Raw genomic sequence first — 22,531 nt, forward strand, 5'->3', positions numbered from 1 at the left:
TATGTTGGGGTGAACTGCAGCAAGATGTGTATGAAAGAGTATCACTCATGAAGTCGTAAAAAAACAAAAACAAAAACAAAGAAACAACAAAAAAACCTTCGTGTTTTGACTTTAAATAATCTACTCAACATAAGGGTCATAATCGTTATTTATTTATTATATGCTGGAACAATCACATACAGAATATATTATAGTGGTTTGAAAGGTCTCATGCAGTCCTCCTATGTTTAGTTGTCTGACTCTGCTGGGACACGCAGCTAACAGCTTTCCATCATTATGCCTCTTGTCCAAAAAGACGACTGGTAAGTCTCTCTAGTAGCTAGTTATACTACACTGTAGACTGTACACACTGCACACAGGTGTCATAAAGAGGAGCACAGATCCTGTGTATATACTGTAAATGTCTTTACATGAACAGAGCTGCAAAGAAGCTCAACACTGACATCTGCTGGAGAATAATCTTTATTGCAGCATATTAAATGTTGTTTATGGGTATCTCTGCCCCTGTGTACTCCCTCACAGGTAGTCCAGGTGAGTATAGTCCCTCTTTATTCAAATCACTATTTCTTCTTTTGTCCTCAAACAAAAAAACATTTTATACAAGGAATAAACTATTAAAACATTGGAATGACAATAAAGAAAAAAAACAATACAAATGCTAACATAAGTCATATGTTAAAAAAATTATAGTCCAAACATCCAAGAGACTAGCCTACTGCAGATAATGGCATATTTCAACATCATATAAAAACATTTTGTTCTTGCTATCATAATGTAGTATGTTTTTAACTGTTGTACATATTGTGTTATTTTTTTCTGAGATGTCTAACAACACCAGGCTAACTGCCGATGAAAACTAGCCTCTCAGCTAACTCGGGTACATTTACATTTTCATATAATGAATGTACTTTTTACTTTAACCCCAAATAATCATTTGACATGTTTTTTTCGCTTCTTTTTTTTCCCTCGAAGACTTTATTTAGAATAATTCAGTACATTACAACTTGTCGTAGGAATATTGAATATGCATTTCTCAAAAACGTTAAAGGTTGAATATGTAGAATGAACAGAACACCGCCATCTAGTGTCCCAAGATCGTATTCGCAACAACAAAATATAGTTAAAAGCAGCCGCGTTACCAGGTTTGTCAGACCACAGTAGCCTACAGGAGACTGGAATCTGTTTGAGCCTGTTTGAACCCATCCCCATCGCCAAATCACACCATAAAAACAAGTGTTGCAGAGGAGTTTGACTGACAGTTACTGTTAGCCGTTACTGCTAAGTAAACATGAAAGTTAGCTTACCAATCAAGGAGAAACCATTTTAGCGTGCATTTTAATGCCGTTGAGCTCCTTTATCTCAGTCCATGGAGTGAATTCTTGGCCTTTATTGACCCTCGTTTTTTGCCCGTCTCTGGTCACTCAGCTGCTGGGGCAAATAAGCAGCTGCAGGATTGGCAAACTCAATTTCACCCAGTGCCAGCCTACAGTAGCTGCACCCAACAACAGACAACCCTGGCAACCCGCAATGCCCAACGCTATTGGCTAGTAAAATGTAAACAGAACATGACAGACAGGTATTGTTAAACCTGTCAAAAAATGTTTTAAATATTAATTCAGACTAAATATATAGGTTTTAATGAAGATTCTGCATATTCAACCTCTAAGGTACATACATGAATAAATAAAAATAAAAAAGTACATACGGTATATAAAACAGTAAAAATACAATCAATATAACAGTCCTCATTTAGGTTTCTACACGAGTAAACCAATTCATCACTCATTATTTGTATTTTGAGACCCTATCACTACATCACAGACATTTTTACAACAGAAAATGACTGTCTTATTCAAAACACCAAAAGTTGTGCCATATAATGGCAGTCATTTGACATGTGGAGCTTGAGAACCAGCAGTAAGTGAGCTGTGCCTGAGAGACTGTACTCGGGGCCCTGCGAGCCCTGGCAGCCTCCGTCACTACTGACGTCATCTTCCTGGTACTGCTGTTATCAAGATGGCGCTGCGGCCAGGATCTGGAGGAGGCGGCAGGTATTTGAGCTTTTTAAAATCAGCTCTGTCGCTAATATGTTAACACCTTTGAAATAGCCGCCTCTGAATACCGCTGAGCAACACGTAAATCCCAAAGAGGGGCCTCAGAGACAGCTGTTAAAGGCTGGTGTTGTTGTGGGGGGTGGGGGCAGGCCGGTGGGACGAGATGGCTGGTTGTCAGGTGTCACTGTTTGGTTACCGGGGGAAGCTAACGTTAGCTAGCTGGTGCTGCTGCCTGTGCACGCTCAGAGAGGACTAAAACAATGCCTCTATGTTCGTATATTAACACATTATTCGTGCGGTGTCTTCTGTAACCGTTATTGTACCTGCAACTCACGATATCCAGTGATATCCGACGAAATTTCTTGACAGTAAATGCATGTTACTCTCTTGTAGCATAGACAGGGGATTAGATAGCACCTGTTTAGACGGGCCTGTGGACGACTAATAGTCTTAATATATGGCCTTATCAACTTCCTGACTAATACATTCTCTACAATGGTGGCATCGTGTTGGTACACTGCTGAGTGGTGGTGGTGGTGGTTGTGGTTGTTGTTATTATTATTTATTTAAGAAAGTGAAGCAGATGGCAAGTGAATATCTTGCACAACCATGCAAAATTCTTGTAAGCAAAAAAATATAATTTCCATATTAAAATCCTAAACAAGTCATCTACTCCTATCTTATTAGAAAAGTCAACCAGTTATGAATATGCATGTTCATTTCTAAACATGTTGTTGTCTCCTACTTAACTGTAAAGTCCAATACCAGTGTATATGAACTGGCAGCTTCAAGTTTCTACATCACAATTGTATAATTTGTAAAATGGACCAGGATCGATTTACAAACTAGTAACTTTGTTAAACACAAATCATGCTTGTAGGCCCGCACCTGAAAATCAGATTTCAATGAGCACAGTGGAACTTTCCGACTTAGCAGATACATGTAAAAACAACTTTCTTGTTTCAACATCTGCACATTCGTCATTCTGAAGCTCAAACGCTCAACTAGAAGAACAAGAAGAAAAGCATATTTTTGAGTGAAGGGGGACTTTTAGTTTCTCTCTTCTAACACACTAGCTGCAACTCCTTTTAAGCAGTCAGACAGCTCTGCTATACTGAATCACATAGTCAATCCTGGCACACATTCTCTTCATTTCTAACCAGCAAATAGCTGAGATGTACATGTGTCTTATTAGAACAGTGGGATGATGGTCTGCAGGCGAGATGAAAAGGCCAGCCTCATGATTCTTTCATAAGCTGAATTCGAGCAGCTTAAATAATAAATATCTCCTCACTACAAGCATCTCGACTAGCCAGGTGATACTGATCTGACAGGTGAAACCAAAGCCCTCAAGAATGTAGATGAGCGTGGACAGTAGGAAAAAGCAGGTGTAAGGTGAAGACCTGGAGGAAATTCTAGTGAAACTTCTCTTGCATATGCTTTTCATTCCGATTATGTCTGGTAAACAATTATTGACTGTAATGTATCGTGGCATGCTTGTGTTTTTTTGACAAAATTAGTATGGCAGGAAAACATGATTTAATTATTTAGTCAGACAGGAATGTGCCTGTACTTCCTTTTCACTGCTGTTAATGCCTGACCTATAATTCTATATAATAACAAAAAATAAAGCATGAGAAAATACAGCATTTATATTTTCCTAACTAATTAATATTGGATTTTAACAGGAGATTTGTTTTAGTCATATCTAATAAAGTACTTTGACCTGTAGGGTATTTAATTTGCTGGATTAAACATCTATACTATGTTCAAATCTGTTGCCATGGCGAATACAATGGATAGTGTTTGAGGGCCAAACATAATACAGCGATAATAAATTGAAATGTGTCAGGAGTGCCAGAGTGGAAAGCCAGGAGGTGGAGCAGTAGTGCAGTCTACAAAAGCTGCTGAAGCAACCAGTCGGTGTTTGTTTGGAGTAAACTTATCAATGAATATATATGTATGTATATAATAATGCTAAACTGTTAAGTGAAATATGAAGGCTGTATTTCGGTCATGAGGACGGTGACAAAAATAGATGGTATAGTATTGTGTCAGGTGATAATGGCTCCAGATTTCGCTGTCTTCAACAGACCACGTGATTGTCAGACATTTGACCTTATGAATGTCGGGTTTGTAGCAGGATAGGAGTCTTTATATCCATTACCTGTGATGGCTGGCAAATACCCCGAATTATAGGAGATCTTATGCCACTTTCTGTGTCCCTGGATTGAGCGTGTGATAACAGCTAAACAAAACAGATATTGTTAAACCCAAATATGTTTAGGTTACAATCATATAAAACAGGAAAACAGCAAATCCTCACATTTGAGTAGCTGGAACCACAGAGTGCAATTTGTTACTCGATTCATTATTCAATAATGTAAATTGTTGCAGATGAACTTCCTGTCACATCATTTTATTGATGATTCAAATCTGTGTTTCAGCTCATTTGCTCATCATATCTGCTGTATATTCCACGATAAGAGTAGCATCAAGTGTGAGATTAAATCATTTTAGATTTAGCTTCCTCAGTGATGATGCCTTTGACTGAAACTCATGACCCTGCCTTCTGTCTTTCAGCTTTCAAAACAGTTTGACGATAGCTGTTGGATGATTACAGGCCCTTTACAAGGCGCTGGTCTTTCTGGCGTCCACAGCTGCTATCGCTGCTTATCTCCTATGTTAATCTGCCATGACCTGTTATTTGCTGCAGAATCATGAGCAGTAATGCTGTAGTACTCCTATAAAAGCTTTTTAAGCTGCAAATCTTACCAGGGGCAGATGTGAATCTGAAACCCTCCAAGTCAAGCATCATCATTAAAGCTGACGCCCTATCTCATCAGTTCTCTGCGAAGGGTTACCTCTTATCTGTGATTATTGGTGAAATGTTTTAAAAATCACTGAATTGAAATATTAGAGATGCAACTATTAAGGTTTTCACATCTTATTCATAACATATGAAGCTGCCATTTTATATCGGAAATATTTATTCATTTACCACCAACATGGCACATACTTTGACATGCTAGTTTTTATTAGCAAATGCAGTCAAACACCAGCAAAACACAATACAATGACTCACATTATTATTTTAGTTTGTATTTAACATTACAACTACGTTTACTGTTGTTTTTTTTGGCCACTTGGGAGCAGCAAAAATGAACACACAGTTAACACAAATTTTCCATATTATCACTTTAAAAGGTAATTTTCTTGGCATGCAGCTGCCGGTTTACACATTCAAAAGACATGAAGCATACATTTTGAAAAGTGTTTGTGAATGTAAGACCAATATTCACTTTCCATTGATCTTTTTTGGTCTCCACTAACTCTTGAGGAACATATCTCTGCTAAGTGCTCCCCTATGGTCCCCAAGCTAGTCTAATTCCTGTGTCTTCATCACTACAAGAAACACTTTTCACATTTCACAAACTAGTCATTTGGTCTATTGCTATATTGATTATAGCTGCCTTAACAATTATGTATTAGCTTAAAACCTGTGTGTCAGAGGAAATGTAGAATAGAGCTAAAAGTAATTTATCAGTAAAAACATTGTTGGCACCAACTTCTCAAATATGTGCATTTGCTGTTTTTTTTTTGTTAAATATTTTTGTATATTTAATATCTTTGGATTTCTGTATTGTTGGTCGGACAAAATCACCTAGACTTCTTGGATAATTTTTCACTTCTATGACAGTTTATAGACTACACGATGAATTGATTATTTGAATTGATAATGAATATAATAAGTTTAGTTTAGCTTATTTAAAAAATAATTAGTTCCAGCCTTTGTGATGGACAGTTTGCAGCGTACAAAAATAAATTTCCCTATAATGACGAAATAACAAAGCTTCCAAAGTATGTTGGGCATGTAGAAGTCAAACTCAACATAAGTCTAAATTATTCCTTATTTGCTGCAGGGAGTTGATAATTGCTTTGGCTAATGCTTGAACTTTCTGATGATGAGTTCCCGGCCTCCCTTTTGTTAGCACAGTTGTGGCTCTAAAGTTATCTATGATAATGTCACTCACCCATTGGATTAGTGATGATCAAATTCAGCTTAGAGTCAGACGGGGACGCAGAGGCCCGGCTAGCTCTTTCTTCTGTTTGTCTCTGCATCATCAGTTCCAGCCTGAAGAACTGGGTTGTAATACGTTTCTGACAAATAGCTGTAGGCCTGTGTGGGTTGGCTCTGGGGAGGAAAGACTTGGCTGACTTGTAGAGACTTCTACTGATTATTTCTTAAAGGCCTCTTTCTCAGCAGTCCAAGTCATCTGTGGAAACTAATTGTGCCAATCTTGCTGCCTTTTGGGCAGTAATGTTAAAATTTCAAAGGATCAGTGCCTGAAAATTCACTTTCAGTCTGCATTTTGTGAATAAACTTAAACTAGTTTGCAGAAAAAAGGCTCATTGCAAGACTAATCAATGAAAAGCAGCAAAGGTGTAGCCTTTGTTCATTTTTTTTAGTGCTTGTAGTTAAAGCAGCTTCTATTATAGTGTTTGGAATTAGATACACCCTGAATTCAAATGTCTCACTCTATTGTAATGCAACAATCATCAATCTTCAACCGCTTATCCGGGGTCGGGTCGCGGGGGCAGCAGCTCTAGCAGGGACCCCAAACTTCCCTTTCCTGGGCCACATTAACCAGCTCTAACTGGGGGATCCAGAGGCGTTCCCAGGCCAGTGTGGAGATATAATCTCTACACCTAGTCCTTGGGTCTTCCCCGAGGCCTCCTCCCAGCTGGGAGTGCCTGGAACACCTCCATAGTGAGGTGCCCAGGGGGCATCCTTACCAGATGCCTGAAACACCTCAACCATGTTTATAGGCCGTGGGTGCTGCCAGCTGTACTGTGTGCATAGGGTTTTTGACAAATGATAATACAGTTGGCTATACAAGGTTTGGGAGTGAAGGCTATTTTATCAATCCTGAATTAATTAGGGTAACTGGATAGTTTTAACTTGAGGATCATACATACACATTGATCTGATTGATTTACTTTAATGTGAAATATAAAAACACCCACATGGTTCTTCTGCTGCCTCACATTGTTTCTGGTACAACAATGTATTTATTTTAATCACTGTAAGACAGATTGTACTTGTCTCTTACACAGTTCTTTGTGCTGCAGTATAATATAATATAGATGGTAGTCACCATCCTAGATTTATATGTATGTCTTGAACAGAACAAATAACAATCGCAGCATAGAAATTAAGTGATTTTTTTTTTAATAGCTAAATGCAGTCATGGTTCTCATTTCACAAAGGCTTCTTACCTTGCATTTACACCGGGAGCAATGGACGTGGTTAAATCGCCCGGCATCGCGTCACTTGCTCACATTTGTCACATTTTTGATCATTGCTTCTTCGCTTCAATCACAGGTAGCAGTCAAGGAGGCTAGCTAACTGAAGCTAGCCCCCGGCTCAGCCTACTCTGCTGTTTGGCTAAATGGGAAGTTATGCTAGTGCTAACCAGGGATCGGAATGCTTTTAAAAAGAACAGAAATAAGATCTCTGATGAAGTGTGTGGCTCTTAAAAGAGCGGACCGGGATATGCTTCACTCTTCGGTTACGGCTTTCTTATCGCCTCCATCGCTTTTGGTGTGAATGCCCAGTTAAGCTGATGGCATGCCACTTTTGCAGAGTCAATGAAGTAGTGATTGCTTTGTGTTTTGAATTGTTCAGGACTGCAGGGGACATGATTTGTTTTATGGTAATATTTCTATTTATGTTCTTGACTACAGTACTTTGCTTATTGTTTATCTTTTTAATATTTGTGCGCAATGAACACCAAGGCAAATTCCTTGAATGTGAAAACATACTTGACAATAGACACACCTTTTGCTTCTGCTGATTCTGTTTTGAGCTGACAGAGAAAGTATCATCGGTATGTTTATTTACTTCAGCCTTAGTTAGAATCTAATAACCTGCATTTTTCTTTATTTTCTTCCTTTAGTTTTATGTATCCTGTTGGAGGGGGCCTGGGACCGCCACAAGGTGAGTCATTCTGCAGTCAGTACTACCAGTCTTTTCCCCAAACTGTGTTTTTGGAAACATATTTGACCACTTTCATTATCAAGCTGATACATGAAAGCAAAGCATTTTCTTTCTCTGACATTGAATTTGATCAGTGACATACATAGGGCTTGGTCAAAAATAAATAAATAAAAGAATTCTATTCAAATCGATTCATAAAATCAAGAGATTTGTCCAGACCAAAGATATTGGTATCACATGAATTCAGACAAACTGAGACATACTAGCTAAAGCTGAATAATACTCCAAAATTAGGCAAACAAGGGAACAACTGGCGTTTGACACTCTAATTTTGCCATGATGACACTAGGCTTAGGATATTTGGATATTTGCTGATTTGTACCAAAGTTAAAAAAATGTCATTGTGGATGTCCCTAGATGACAAACATGATGCACAAAGAAAAACAATACCAGCGTTGCTTCTCATTAGCCTTCCCTGTTAACAGTTGGGGTTTGCCACTTAGGATTACCATCAGATAATAGGTAGCAGCAAGGGTTCGGCACATAGGAGCTCATACCTTTGTTACCCATTGTGTACCCATAGTGCATTGTGAGACATTCAGCTGTGCTTGTTTGCAATATTTAGGCTGCAAAACTCCTGATAAACCATCCACACACCGCTGGGGAACAAGCTTCTCTAAGGGGTCATTACATGCTCCCATTAGCAATGTCATTTTAGACAAAGTAGATTGTGTGCAGCCACCTAAACAAGCCACTTATTTAGCCCAGTTGAGCCGTAACATGGTGAATCATCTGGAGGCAGTAGGAGCTGGCTGATCAGCTCTGGCTGTCAGCTCACACAGCATCTGTGAAAACAAACAGACACTTTGCTTTTTTTCCCCCCTCACGCTTCTTGTTTTGCTCCAAGCTGTCACTGGGGCTAGTCACCAGAAAAACAGATTTGGTTGTTGCTGAGCTTGTGTCCTTTTCCAGCTGTCCAGGAAATTGATTTGAAATACTGAATCATGTCCAGACTCGGGAGGCTTTTTTTTTTTTCAAACTTCAGATTTGTATTTAGTTTTCTTCAATATACTTTGAATTGGCTTAACTGTCAGTCTTCAAATTGTAATTGAATACACCATTATTTGCATTGTCTACAGCATATTATAACAGTGTTTGTGTGTTTCTGCAGGCATGGTACCCATGCAGCAGCAACAGCAGCAGCAGCAACAGCAACAGCAGGGCTTCCCTATGGTTCCAGTCATGCAGCCGAACATGCAGGGCATGATGGGGATGAACTATGGGGGACAGATGCCACCAGGGGCCATGCCTATGCAGGTAATCTGTTATATCTGTATTGGAGTACATTTTATTCATATTCTTTATTCTGTGTTTGTCAGTATGGTTTCTAAGGTGTAATTGTTCTTCCAAAAGTTCCCCTCAGGCATTTGTCATTTGTTGTGTAGTGTTGCTGATGCGGGCTTCCATTAACACTAGTACATTAACAGAAATTCAAAGTACGTCTTTATGATTTTTTGACAAGCTATAGGCCTTTAATGTCATTCGGAATTGCATTGCTTTCCCTCGGTGTGAGCATTTAGTATCAAGTGAAAGGAGTGTGACAGAAGGAATTCTAATGGGATTTCTGAGCTGCTGTTATTTTTGTGTCTAACAGGGTGGGATGGCTATCGGCATGCAAACTCCCGGGATGCAGTTCATGGGTCAGCCACAGTTTATGGGTATGAGAGCTGCTGGACCCCAGTACACTGTGGACATGCAGAAACAAATGGCTGAGGAGCACCAGTAAGACATCTTTAAACTCATGTCATGGTTCTTGTTTGTGATTGTTTGCGTGTTAGCATGACTGCTCACATGTATGTGTATGCAATTCAGTCAGCTGAGTAACTTTACACTACATTTTTTAATTAAGAAGTATGGTAAGCCAGCAACACTGTTTTGTTCCCAACACAGTATGTTTTTTTAATAAGATAATTTGTTATTGGAGGAGCGACGTATTGAATTTTATTTGTGCCTGTGCACGTCCTTGGGATGTAGTTTGACTGTAACCTTATTCTAATATATTATACCTGCTCAACATCAGCATGTTAGCATTGCCACTGTCAACATATTAACATGCTGATGTGAGGATTTAGCTTAAAGCTCTGCTGTGCCAGAGTGCAGCCTCACAGAGCCACTTGCATGGCTGTCGACTCTTAATTATTATCATAGTCCCCCCATCTATTCCGAGTGGTTTCTGTCATAATCTGATTATTGCATCTATTTATTCTATGCTGGTTTCAGATGCTGACTCATCCTTCACCTTTCTCTATCTTTCCTGTCAGCTCTACTGTCTACTATCTAATAAATGCTAAAAAAAAATAGATTTTACGACAGGTATACTACGATATTAACTTCATGTTAGATTTATTATAGATGTTTGTTTGCTATTTATAATTTTCATTATTTTCCACAAATGTCTATATCTTGCGTTTAATTTATAAGGGGACTAAGGGGAAAAAATTAAAGGAAAAAGAGGGAAAAATGGAAGCGAAATGTAATTATTATATTGATTGGCTCCATTAATGGGAGCCAATAGGACCTACTCTTTTTTTTCACTCCGTTTAGTTATTTAATGATGAAACTGCTTGCCATTTTTGGCCCTGTATTTTACTCTCAACATATTCAAGGATATTATTTACTTGGGTCTCCATATTATGTCTGTACTCTTCTTGCACTTTAGAAAACGCCTGGAGCAGCAGAAGAAGATGTTGGAGGAGGACAGGAAAAGAAGACAATTTGAGGAGCAGAAACAGAAGCTCAGGCTGCTCAGCAGTGTCAAACCCAAGGTGAGTGTCTCTCCACATCCTGTTTATTTCGCTATTTTTATAGCATCTCCACTGCTCTCTTTGTAACCGTCTGGGCTCTTGAACCTCTTTTGTGTACTCAGACAGGAGAAAAGTGCCGTGATGATGCCTTGGAGGCAATCAAAGGCAACCTGGATGGCTTCAGCAGAGACGCGAAGATGCACCCCACTCCGTCATCACAGACCAAGAAGCCAGGTACTTTCACCACATCGACTTTACTCGTTAGCCTCGAGATTTTGTTCCTGTTGTTCCTCTCCTTCAGCAGATCTGCTCTCAGTTGAAATGCCTCAGTCTGAGAATAATAACTGGATTAGAGGCAGGTCAGCATGATGACTGCCCAGCTGGCAGCCAGACGAGCCAAAATTAGGATTTTAGGCTTGACTGTTTATTATTCAACGCAGGTTCACATTTCTTTTGTCACATTATTTTCATCTGTACACCTTTCAATATTGTCATTTTCTTTTTACTAGTTTCATAATTTTTATGTGTTCAGTACAGCAACTGTTTATGAGCCACAGTGTTCCCATTCTGAATTTTTTACATTGTCTTACCACTACAGAGCCTGAAGAAATGCCTTAAATCTTTTTTGTTTGTGAAACCTTAAAAGAAAGTTGTCTACTAGTGGCTCCTCATCACAGGTCTCATAGGTCATTGAGTTGTGAGCAGTTACACCAAAGATGGATTTATCTTTTATTTATTAGCAACTAGACAAGCTGAAACTGTCCAGTATTTCACAGGGAAAAAACAATAATTTGAGAAATGTCATAAAAAAGAACATAATTTATTTTTCTCATTCCTTCTTATTATATTCCTTTTCTTATATCTCAGACCCCTCAGATTGATCTAGTGTTCCAGTGGGGGGTACAAACCCCTACAGGTTGGATTTGATTTAGAGCCATTATTCTGGTGCTGACATTTATCCAAATGTCGCAGTTTTAAAAATCGACAATTAGTAGTTCAGTTAAATACCATTCACTTAATCTAAATATTAATTAAATGCTGCGTGTCAAGATGTTTGTTAAATTTGCACTTCTTCAATTTTTGGTTTTGCACAAAATAGTCTTTATCCAACTCTTGAAATGTGCTGCCCATAATTCATTCTCCATTGTACTGTAATTTGTGTCATGTGTTGGTCCATCATCATTATTTCTTCATTTTTGCAGACTCATCGCCACCACATGCGTCTGTCACCACTCACTCCCTTCCCCCAGCTTTGTCTGAGGACAATGATGAGTTTAGTGACTTTCAGGGGCCTGTAGATGCCCCCCCATCCCTCCCTTCGTCCTCCTCCACTTCCTCCGCCTTCACCCTGTCCTCTCAGGCTCTCATCCAGCCTTCGTCCTCTGCTCCCAAGACAGGTTTCTCTCAGGACAATGACGAGTTTAGTGACTTTGTTCAGGGTCCTCTAAATGCTTTCCCTCCCACCAACTTCCACCTCTCCTCTCAGGCCCAAGTTCAGCCTTCACCCCCTTCCTCCTCCCTCCCTGCCTCTCTGTCCATTCCCACTGTCACCCAACACTCTGCTGTCAGCACCAACACCCAATCTACATTTCAAGGTAACTCTCCTTTTGCTTTGTTGACAACTCCCCTTCCATCCTCATAGTTTGTACTCAACCATTTAAACTTTAAATGAATCAAGGGGATCTTAAATCGTAATGCTGCGTTTGTTGCTGATGCTGAATATTTTCAGTGGCACGCCTGAATTTTGGCTTGGTTTTGCCCTGCGTTATATTGGGAAAGCATGCAGCCAGCCCAGCACATGAAATGGCCTCATTACCTTAACCTTTAAAGCTATCAGACGCTACTGACTAGCAAAACAAGGATGCAGAATCAATAAGAAACTCACCTTGCTTCATTATTAGAAAGTGAGAATGTTTTTTATTAGGTTTTAACAATATAGAAGCTGAGTTTGTGGTTTAATGGAAGACTGTCACACCTCTCGGATTAGCAGCTGCTCTGTAACAGCTCTCAGTCTCTAGACTATGAATGACAGGACAGAGAGATCACCTTCTGTCCAGAGAATACAACAGCTAGTCTTCCATCAAGTGTCATCCCCCAATCTGCTGAGACATTACTGACCTAGTTGTTTAGCATCTGGAATAAGCAGATTAGACGGTCTCAGGATCAAGTGCCTCTGACAGAAGAGAAGAATATATTTTGCAGCTTGATGTGGAAAATGAGCTGATTTTTCTTTTTCAGATAATGTAGACTCAATTGTTTGTTTTTAATTGTTGGTAAAGAAATTTGACATGGTGCATTGGTCCTCAAAAATGTACACGGTGGAAATACAGGATTAATACACCTCATGTCAAGTCCTCATATAGTGCAGAAAATACATCAACATAAAAATATAGGGGGTTATTCACTAAGCCTGTACTAAATTTTGCAGGACTGAATTTCTTCCATTTTGTGGGTATTTTCTTATGCTACTATGTTAATGAGCCAAGCTGCAGTTCTCTGCTGCTTTACTTGGAACGGTTGTCAATTATAGTGGTTGAAGAGAAGACACTTTTGGAACTTCAAGCATTTATTCATACTGCAAGATGCATACTGCTGTATGTGAGAAAATAATAGTTCAATGGCATATAATAGACATTGTCAGCTCAAAAAAACAGTTGTAAAAAATAATTGTGAGAAGTTTTTGGTATAACTTTTAAACTAATTTCTTGTTTATTTCTGTAAACAGATAAAATAATAATTTTAGGGCCTAAGTATTACTGGCTGCTTTCATGATATTGCATGATAATGTATTGCATGACAATTTAGTATTGCATGATAACTTGCTATAAGCCATTAAAAGTCAGGAAATATAAGAATTGTCATTCAACCGGATTTTACACCTGCATTTCCTAGACTATTTTTCACAACAGAAACGTATTAAAAACACAGGCCAAATGAACAGTTGTCATTGGAGCTACACAAATGATTAGTGAATATCCCCCTAACGACCCTATAGCAACAAGTGTAACTTTCAGTTTGGCTTCAAAGACATAGGAAACCAGTGTGTGTTATCAAGAAACCTGTTCCTCATTCACCCCTCTAGGCCCGTCCCTGGAAGAGAAGCTATTCTCTTCATGCGATCTTACTGCTGATAGGACAGCACAGGTTAGCTTTAAATCCAAGCAGAGTCTGGCTGCAATGGGTCCTAGAACTAAAGTGTCAGCCCAGTTTCACTCCAGCACTAAAGCGAGGAACTGGGCTGCGGCCCCTGAGGACTTGAGTTCTGTCTTCATCGCAGAAAAGCTACCTGAAGTCCCAGTGTCAGCACCCAGTGTCCCCTCATCAGCTGCTGACTCATCTCCTCAAACCAGTAGTAACAATGGTGAGAGAAGTGCCTGTTTATAAGACTTTATAGCTTCTTCTCTCCCTTGCTTTGCTGCACACAATCAAGGCAGTAGTTTTCCTTCTGTCCTGGAGAAATATTTTCACAAACTAACTCTGCACCTTTTGTATCAGCTTAATCTATTCTATCTCTTTGGGTCATAATTGGTTTATACCTGATTCTGGACTGATCATCATACTATTGTAGCCTATGAAATGAAAACCCATGACATTTTCTTCACCTCTGAGATTATTATGCAGTGGCAGTGTTTCAAGGTATCCTCTCCCGTGTCTTTACATCTTCTCCTAAGCCAAGCCTCTGCTCTTATTTCTGCCCGCTTTATACCTCTGTCACTTCAGGCCAATCTCGTTAAGATGGGACTTCTTATGTTGCTGCTCTGTGCACACATTGTGAAAATGCACTGTGATTGTTGGGTCCTGAGGTGATACCCGTTGACTCTATAAGCTGCTGTCTGTTCCCTCACTGTGTAACACCCTCTTGGAGAATGACCTTTGGCGCATGCTGACTGCTTTGGTTTAACAGGGATGCGCATGGATTGGCAGGTGCCACTGGGGCCCCAACATAATCCGAGGCTGATTGTGCATGCCACTTGGCTACTCCTTCTTGCTGTAATTATTTGTCTGTGTCCATGTCCTTTGTGTTATCAAGAGAAATATAGAGGCTCATCATGGAGATCGGGGTGATTCGTAATAAGATTAATTTACCCACCCAAGACTGATGGGAGTATTACGTGTAAAGTGGCCGCCTGAGTAAACAGATGCCTTGTGGATTCAGAAAGATGACTTGTTAGGGACTGAAAGTGAACCATAGCTTAAAAGTTAAGTTTAGTTAAATTGTTATTCTTAAATTAAATTAAGACTACTTAAATAAAGTAGTTTATTTTTTTTCTTACAAGGCCGAATCCTATCCCCTCTCCTTGAAGCTAGAAATGTCTCACAGACTGATTTATAGATGTCTGATGATTGTGATTCAGTGCAGGAGAGCATTGTGTCTAGCCAGAGCCTTCCAGACACCATGTGTATGATTTTGTTGAGTTTGATACAAGCAGGGCTCAGCTGCCAAGAGGTTTGGCAAATTGTGTGCCTGGGCGAGGCTTTTTCTCAAACAACTGTGTGTGTTTGTCTACTTGTGACAGCAGGCGTTGGTGTGTACCCACAACAAGAACATATAACACCTATGATTCCAGCCTGGGTTTACAATGACAGCCTCATCCCAGGTAAATATTTGTACATGAACATGTTCAGTATAATGTGTCAGATATTCATATTTTAGAGTACACTGTGTTTTGTAAAAAGATATGAAAGTTAATAAATCTCATCTTTTTCTTTTGAGAATTTAGTTTTTTCTATATATCTGGCATACATTAATTGTATTTTCTGTTTGTCTTTCCTTAGAAATGTTCAAGAAGGTTCTTGAATTTACCATGACTCCATCAGGGATAGACACAGCCAAGCTCTACCCTATACTAATGTCATCAGGTCTTCCCAGGGAAGCACTGGGGCAAATCTGGGCGTCAGCCAACCGCACAACTCCTGGCATGCTGACTAAGGAGGAGCTCTACACTGTACTTGCACTAATTGGCGTGGCACAGGTAAACACTTGAGACAAGACAAATTATCCCCTTAGAATGACTTCAATAATCATCTCCCATGGCTTCCACAGAGCCTCGCCATAAACTCCCACTAAAATTAATCTTAGCTAGAAATTGGAGCGAGACAGTCCTGTGAATCAGCCCAGGGCTTGTGAAGCATTGTAAGCCGAATATACTGCTGAGTCTCCGTCAGCCTTGTTTGGCAGGAGGCTTCTTATCATTCTTAGCCTGGGCCTGTCACCGTCACCTCTGGGAGGATGCAAATCTGCAGGCAGCTCACAAAACACTGCATGCCTCTGCTTCCATGCAAGGAACAATAAGACACCTATGGTGTGGAAAATATTCAAGAGCTTTAAAACATAAGCACAACCAGGTGAATAATTCGTTAGGGGTGTACGGTATACACGATATAGACTGTAGGAAGATAGGATTTTGGCTACGGTATCGATTTTGACTCCTGTAACTGGCAGAGCAGCTCCTACGTAATGACGCAATGCGTGTGGATCTGGCCTGCGAGGGAACTTTTACTGGCTAGAAGCCTCTGTAAAAAAGTAATTCCTGGCCATAGTGGCCGATGTTGACTGCTGTCCTCTCTCGCACCCCCCAGAACTGAGACTTGCTTACACGCTTACTGGAGGCGCACGCCCACAACGCTCCGTGGGCACTGTGCGCTCCAGCTATATCAACTTTGTATGCTTCTTCATTGCTCTTCTCTGTGCCTGTTGTTGTTCATGCAATAGTTTCAGTCTGGTTAAATCCATGGTTAAGTCCCCACCACAATGTTTCTTTGTACGAAAAACGAAAGGTTGACACAGAAAACTGGCAATTCAACAGTGACTGGACAGAGAAGTATTTGTTTATAACTGTCACTGTAAAGCCTGTTTACACTGCAATGACTGTATATCGGTGTTAAGCAAGCCCCCAAACCATAACAGTTCCTCTTCCAAATTTAACTGACTTCCTAACACACTCCTCAGCAAAAGCGAGTTTATAATTTTTATTCTTTCTGCTGATGAGAGGTTCTGTCAATGCAGAGTGGGCTTTCAGTCCAAAAAGTCTTAACCGTGAGACACTGTGTGCCAAGACAGATCTTTGCCCTGTTCAGCACTGAACTGGCGAGCAACTCCAGCCGCAGTGTTGAACCCATACCTCATTGAGAGTCTTTTCATAATCCTCTCCTCCATCCTTCTCGTGCACTTGTATTACGTGGATCAGTCTTTCCAAGGGACTTAAATTAATCTGTGTCTTCGTAAAGTTTCAATCTTCTTGAAAAACAACTAAAACAGAATTAAACAATCTGAAATTATTTCTTTAGTTTGTTGTGCTTGAAACCAATAAGTGATTTTTGATTTAACTGTGGACTGTTTCTGTTGGAGAACATTATTTGGACGTTTTGGACAATTATTTAAAAGACATTTTCTGATGCTGAGTGTAGCTCATTATGCAATACACTGATTTAAACTGAGTTTGCATTGTGGCTCTGATTATTAATCGTATATTTGGGATCCTTCTGTCTGGTAATTTTTAACGCCTTTTAACACTGATTAATTTATCCATGTGGGGATTGACCCTTCAATACAAACCTAACCATTAAATTGTCTGATTAAAAAACGACTGGCACGCTAAAAAAAAGAACATTCAGGCAATCTGCTACAGTGCGTTGGAAACATATGGTGAAAGAAGTATCCATCATGTTGCACTGCAGCTAGTAGTGATTGATAATGTTTTACAAGTTGGCTATGGAATAAAGTTTTTCCATGTAACCTATCCAGGAGTATGGTGACTACTGTTTCTGTGGTTTTGGATAACATATGTCTTTGATTTGGTCTTTTCTAATACTGTTTGCTGGGTTTATCATAGCAGAAGTAGCTAGCACTAGCTAATTATTATGATACATCTGATAATCATTGCACTGTCCTCATCAATGTGTTTTTAATAGTTTATGGACAGTAATTGAGCTGTGGAGAACAGAGGAATACAATATATATGGTATATATGATTATTTCTTGGTTGCGGTCTTATTATTGGATTTGTTGACAATAAGAAAAACATAAAATATCACTAGTCCTAATTTTTAAACCATTTTCCTGTGTTTCAGAGTGGCCTCCCAGCAATGAATGTTGAAATCCTCAGTCAGTTTCCTTCTCCCCCTGTGCCCAACCTGCCGGCCCTAGCTATGGCCATGGCCACCCACATGTCCCAGCACCAGCAGTCCATGATGACCAAGCCCCCGGTTTCCATGGCCATGCCCACACCAGCACCACCAGTCATGGCCATGACACCCGCAGCGCCGGTTCAAGCACCTTCCAACACTAACTTCACCGCCAATTTTCCTCCTTCACAGGTAACAAGGTCATGCCTTTTGTTCTGCATTTTCCTTTAGTGATCGTGATTCGCATCTTATTCACTAACGTGTTGTCGGTTCAGGGGACCAAAGCCGATGATGATGACTTCCAGGACTTCCAGGAGGCTCCAAAGGCAGGAGACCAGGCCTTCACTGAGTTCCAGGGGGAGTCAGGTGGAAGTTTCCCAACCAAAAGGTAATGGCTGTGAGTGCAGTGGAGACACTTGGTAGGCCTGTCTTAAAAAGCTGAAAATTGTCGTTGGTGATTTTCCCCATCCTATATGACCCCAATGTTGAGTTTACATAATGAGAAAAATATTAGTGTTTCCCCTAGGTTTAGGGCAAGGATCACAATTATACAAGAAATAATCAGAGCCACAATGCAAACTCCAAGCCAAACTCGGCATCAGAAAATGTCTTTTAAATAATTGTCCAAATAATGTTCTCCAACAGAAACAGTTCAAAGTTAAATCAAAAATCACTTTTCGGTTAAACAAAAAAAAGAAATCATTTCAGTTTGTTTAATTCTGTTATAGTTGTTTTTTGTAGGAGTGAATCATCTTCTCAAACTAAATAATAAAGGATCTCGGTTTTTCCTGTTAGGAATGGAGCCTCTTTCCATCTTTGAGCAAGTGAATCTCCAACGCTGTCAGAGTTTTCTAAAAATTGAAAAAGCGACCATGTAGAAACAAAATTTACCATTGTGTAAATAAGATAAATAATTGAAGGCTTTTTAGTTTGCTTGATAAAAAGACAAGGTATAGAGATGTTCTATAAGAAAGGGATCCTTATGACTTCTGTTGGGATCCGACGCTATTTAAGAAATACAATTAAATAAAATTAACTTTACTTTCAATGGGGACAGGGGGTGGTGTTGGGGGGGAAGGCGTCCCCCCTTATATAATGGTAGGGTAAACACTGTATATCTTCAGTGTTTGTTATTTCTCTCGCCTATGCCCTCTCACTGGTAGTAAATGTTTGCAGTGATGAAGGTCTAATATTCAGCCCTTGTTGATTATTTATAGCCGATTTATTCTACATATACATATTTGTGTCTTGCATCGTCTGTCTTGGAAACGGTCAGACACACTGTCTTAATATCTCTTATAACCTCCGTAGAATAGCAATGAGTTTGGGTCATCTCCTAATTAATTCATTTCATTGGACAGTAGATAAGCTCATCTCTTTTTACTACATTCCGAGAACTTCCTTTCACGGAGAGGAAGCTGAAAGGCAATTATCCGTTGAAGGACAAAGAGAAAGAATGATTGTTTCACATCTAAGTGGTATAGGCACTCTATCATTTCTTTTCCCCTGAAAACATTCACTCCTGACTGTTTCAGCAATGGAAGAAGAATCCCCCTCAGTCTGAGATTGCTGTCTAATTAAAGAAGCAGCTCAAAAACTCATGTTGGTTTGTCAACCTGAAACGGTACGCATAACTAACTGTCAGATGTGTTCCATGGAAAGGACTTTGAGGAAACTAATAGCTGGAAAGTGATCTTAACGATTTCCTTTAATGCTTGATTTTAGTATGTCAACCGATCTGCTACTTTTTCAGTGTAAAGTTAGATTTTTATACATGTTGAGCTTTGTTTTGTATCTCATAGGGGCATCAGAACATAATACATACTATGACAACATTCGCTTCCCTTTGTAGCCTTAAGATGAAGCTACTGGTAATAACCAGTTTCCAGTAGCTGTAGGGTGGGTGTCATCATGGCAAAATGTGGTCCCGAAGGGAGTTACTGTAACGGGAACTACTACAGAGGCGGTTTTGAGTACTTTTCTATGTCTGTGTGCTGCCAGTTTTTATCACCGCAAATCATCACAACCATGCAAAGATGCAGTCAAGAACCGTGACAGGTGTGTCGTTGAAAATGTAGATCAATTTCAAAGATGGGTGTGGTCCGAATAAGTGCACGGAAATTAGGGGAGTGGGAAGTAGGGAAGGGGCCTTTTTTAAGTATTTCCATGAATAAAGCAAAGTCATAGATTATCATAGAGTGAAGCGCCATCAGCTTCCATCCGCATTGTCACCATAATGGTTAACGCTACGCAGGATAAAAATCTTTAAACAAACTCGCTCGCCAAACTTTTCCAGCCCAGGGCAAATGTTTAATCAGCATTTGGGGATTAATCTCTGCCGTTGAACCTCATTCTTCCTGACGTCTCACCATAGCTCTTGTGTCCCTGCAGTGCGCCTGCCATGCTGACTCCTGTGTCTGGTTCCTCGTCCACCTCTGTAACATCCTCTGATAAGTATGCTGTCTTCAAGCAGCTGTCTGTGGATCAGCCTGCAGAGCCTACACCCCCTGCCTCAGGTACATTCGATACCTCACATAGGGTGTGAGAACTTCAAGAATATTATCTGCTCTCCATGAAATGCTGTAGCCAGATAAACCCTGGGAGGAAAAGATAAAGTAGATCAGGGAGGGAAACCAAATATGATCTCAAGTTGTTTAAACCAACTTGGTTTCACAGTTAATGTTTCATCTCTCATATATGTTTCCACACATTTTACAGTGACACCGCTGACGAATAGTGCAAACACTGTTTCTCAAATTAATTAACTAATTAACTAATATATTATCCTTTACTATTCACCTCCATCCAGTATTTTTTTAACTTTAAAAAAAATACTGATCCCTGAAATTGCTGGCGTAAAATCATCCCAGGGTCTTTTTCAGCAAAATGCACTCATCAAATAAAAATAAACTCCAGGTTCAAGTTTGGTGTTATTTTGAGCAGTATTAGTGGTTAAAAAAGCCATTTTAATGCGTTCACCGTGCTGCCCGAGGTAATCCGTGTTTAGGCTGCATTCGACCGTTAGCTACTCAGGGATATCTCAGTTAATACTTGTTACACGAAAAGAATTGTCTCTATGGCTTATTTGATGTGTGTATTTGCTGAAAAAGACCCTGGGATGATTTTATGCCGGAATTTCACTTTAATGTTACCTATGGCAACTTGAAGCCAGCTTTAATAGTAATGCAGTGGAAACATTTCCAAAGCAGTTTTAAAGAGTGCACCTGCATTCATGGAAACGTCTTATAAACTCAGTGATCCTTGGACAAAACATACAGTACTAGTTTTCCATTGCAAACTGCATAAAGACAAGACCTGGTTACCGTTTTAAAATGTGTTCTATTTTACAGTATGTTCATACTTATACCCTGTCTTTTTTATGTGCTTTGATACAGATACGGGAGACAAATACAGTGTGTTCAGACAGCTTGAGCCACCTGCTGACAAGAAACCAGTCGGTAAGAAACTCCTTTACATTCAAGTGCCTTTCTGTCGCAAAAAAACAACAAAAAAAACAACAACAAAAATCTCTGGTTTTTAGGATACATTTCTGAGTAATCCTGAGACAAATTTCTTTGACCTCTTTGCCAAATGACAGAGATGACCTTATGGGCTCTGAGATGGTCCCTAGTGTGTGATTCCCTCTAATTAAGCATTGTATTATAACTTAGGTAAAGTTGTCGGGTCAATACAATGCCGTATTTTAATGCCATTTTTTACACTGTATCTTGTTTTGCAAGCCTGCAGTGTTTATACCAGTGTGTTTCCCGTCCCTGTTTTATTAGAACAGTTTCCGATGGGGACAGCTCTTACAACTCCAGTAAGTCATGCTTTGCGGTGACCTTTCCTTGGCATTGTCAGGCTCCATCTCCTTAATGAGCCCATTAGTTATCTCTTTTCCACTATACACCAGCAGTGTGAACAGATTCTCGGTTTCAGTCCATGCATATATTATACCGCAGTGGATTAACAACCGCTGAAACTCAAGAATGCATTCTGACTTTTTTTCTTTGTGGTTTATACCAGCAGCTTGTTTCAAAAGATTTGAGACAAAAATATTCTGTTGCTAAAATGTTTTTGCTGCTCTTTTTAAAGCATATATGGAGTTTTCTCATTGCAAATAAACATCCATCTTAACTGGTAATTTCAGTTTCTATTGAATTTTAATTAATTCATCAACAAAAATGTGAAACAGCCCACAGTATATAATGTTTCTCGAGTCAAAACAGTTACGACTACTTAAAATTTCTGAATCACATTTTCTTATCACATATTCTATAAAATATGTAGTGACCTAATCTTTACCATTCAGTATTAACGCTTTATTATATGGTATAAAAACTAATATTAACGCAAATTTATGGTTACATTATTTGACATTAACACACAAATCTAGCCAGATGTAACTAGTAAAAAATTTAATTAACACGTATTCCTGATGGTAATAGACTACTGTATCTTTCCTATTCTTCTTAATTTTAAAATACACGTGACACTTGTTTCTAAAAACTGAAAAACAAAAATGCTGCAGAACCATTTGCAGGAAG

The 22,531-nt window shown here is 39.4% G+C and overlaps 1 protein-coding gene across 5 annotated transcripts in view; it reads left to right on the forward strand.

Annotated features, from left to right (window-relative positions):
- The first annotated feature begins 2,011 nt into the window (after positions 1-2,011).
- synrg (synergin, gamma) overlaps positions 2,012-22,531 on the forward strand; it is a 37,426-nt gene continuing 16,906 nt past the window's right edge. For 2 of the 5 annotated variants that reach the window (XM_083913805.1, XM_083913807.1), the window contains exons 1-14: positions 2,012-2,051; positions 8,015-8,055; positions 9,227-9,372; positions 9,710-9,837; positions 10,775-10,880; positions 10,982-11,093; positions 12,062-12,454; positions 13,942-14,220; positions 15,377-15,457; positions 15,636-15,832; positions 17,931-18,176; positions 18,260-18,372; positions 20,376-20,500; positions 21,380-21,442. In XM_083913805.1, coding sequence (XP_083769931.1) covers positions 2,017-2,051; positions 8,015-8,055; positions 9,227-9,372; positions 9,710-9,837; positions 10,775-10,880; positions 10,982-11,093; positions 12,062-12,454; positions 13,942-14,220; positions 15,377-15,457; positions 15,636-15,832; positions 17,931-18,176; positions 18,260-18,372; positions 20,376-20,500; positions 21,380-21,442 — 2,065 coding nt within the window. In that variant the 5' untranslated portion in view covers positions 2,012-2,016. The remainder of the gene's footprint in view (positions 2,052-8,014; positions 8,056-9,226; positions 9,373-9,709; positions 9,838-10,774; positions 10,881-10,981; positions 11,094-12,061; positions 12,455-13,941; positions 14,221-15,376; positions 15,458-15,635; positions 15,833-17,930; positions 18,177-18,259; positions 18,373-20,375; positions 20,501-21,379; positions 21,443-22,531) is intronic. The other 3 variants (XM_083913806.1, XM_083913808.1, XM_083913809.1) reach the window with 3 other exon arrangements.

The sequence above is a fragment of the Echiichthys vipera genome (assembly GCF_963691815.1).
Source record: "Echiichthys vipera genome assembly, chromosome: 5".
NCBI classification, from domain to species: Eukaryota; Metazoa; Chordata; class Actinopteri; order Perciformes; family Trachinidae; genus Echiichthys; species Echiichthys vipera.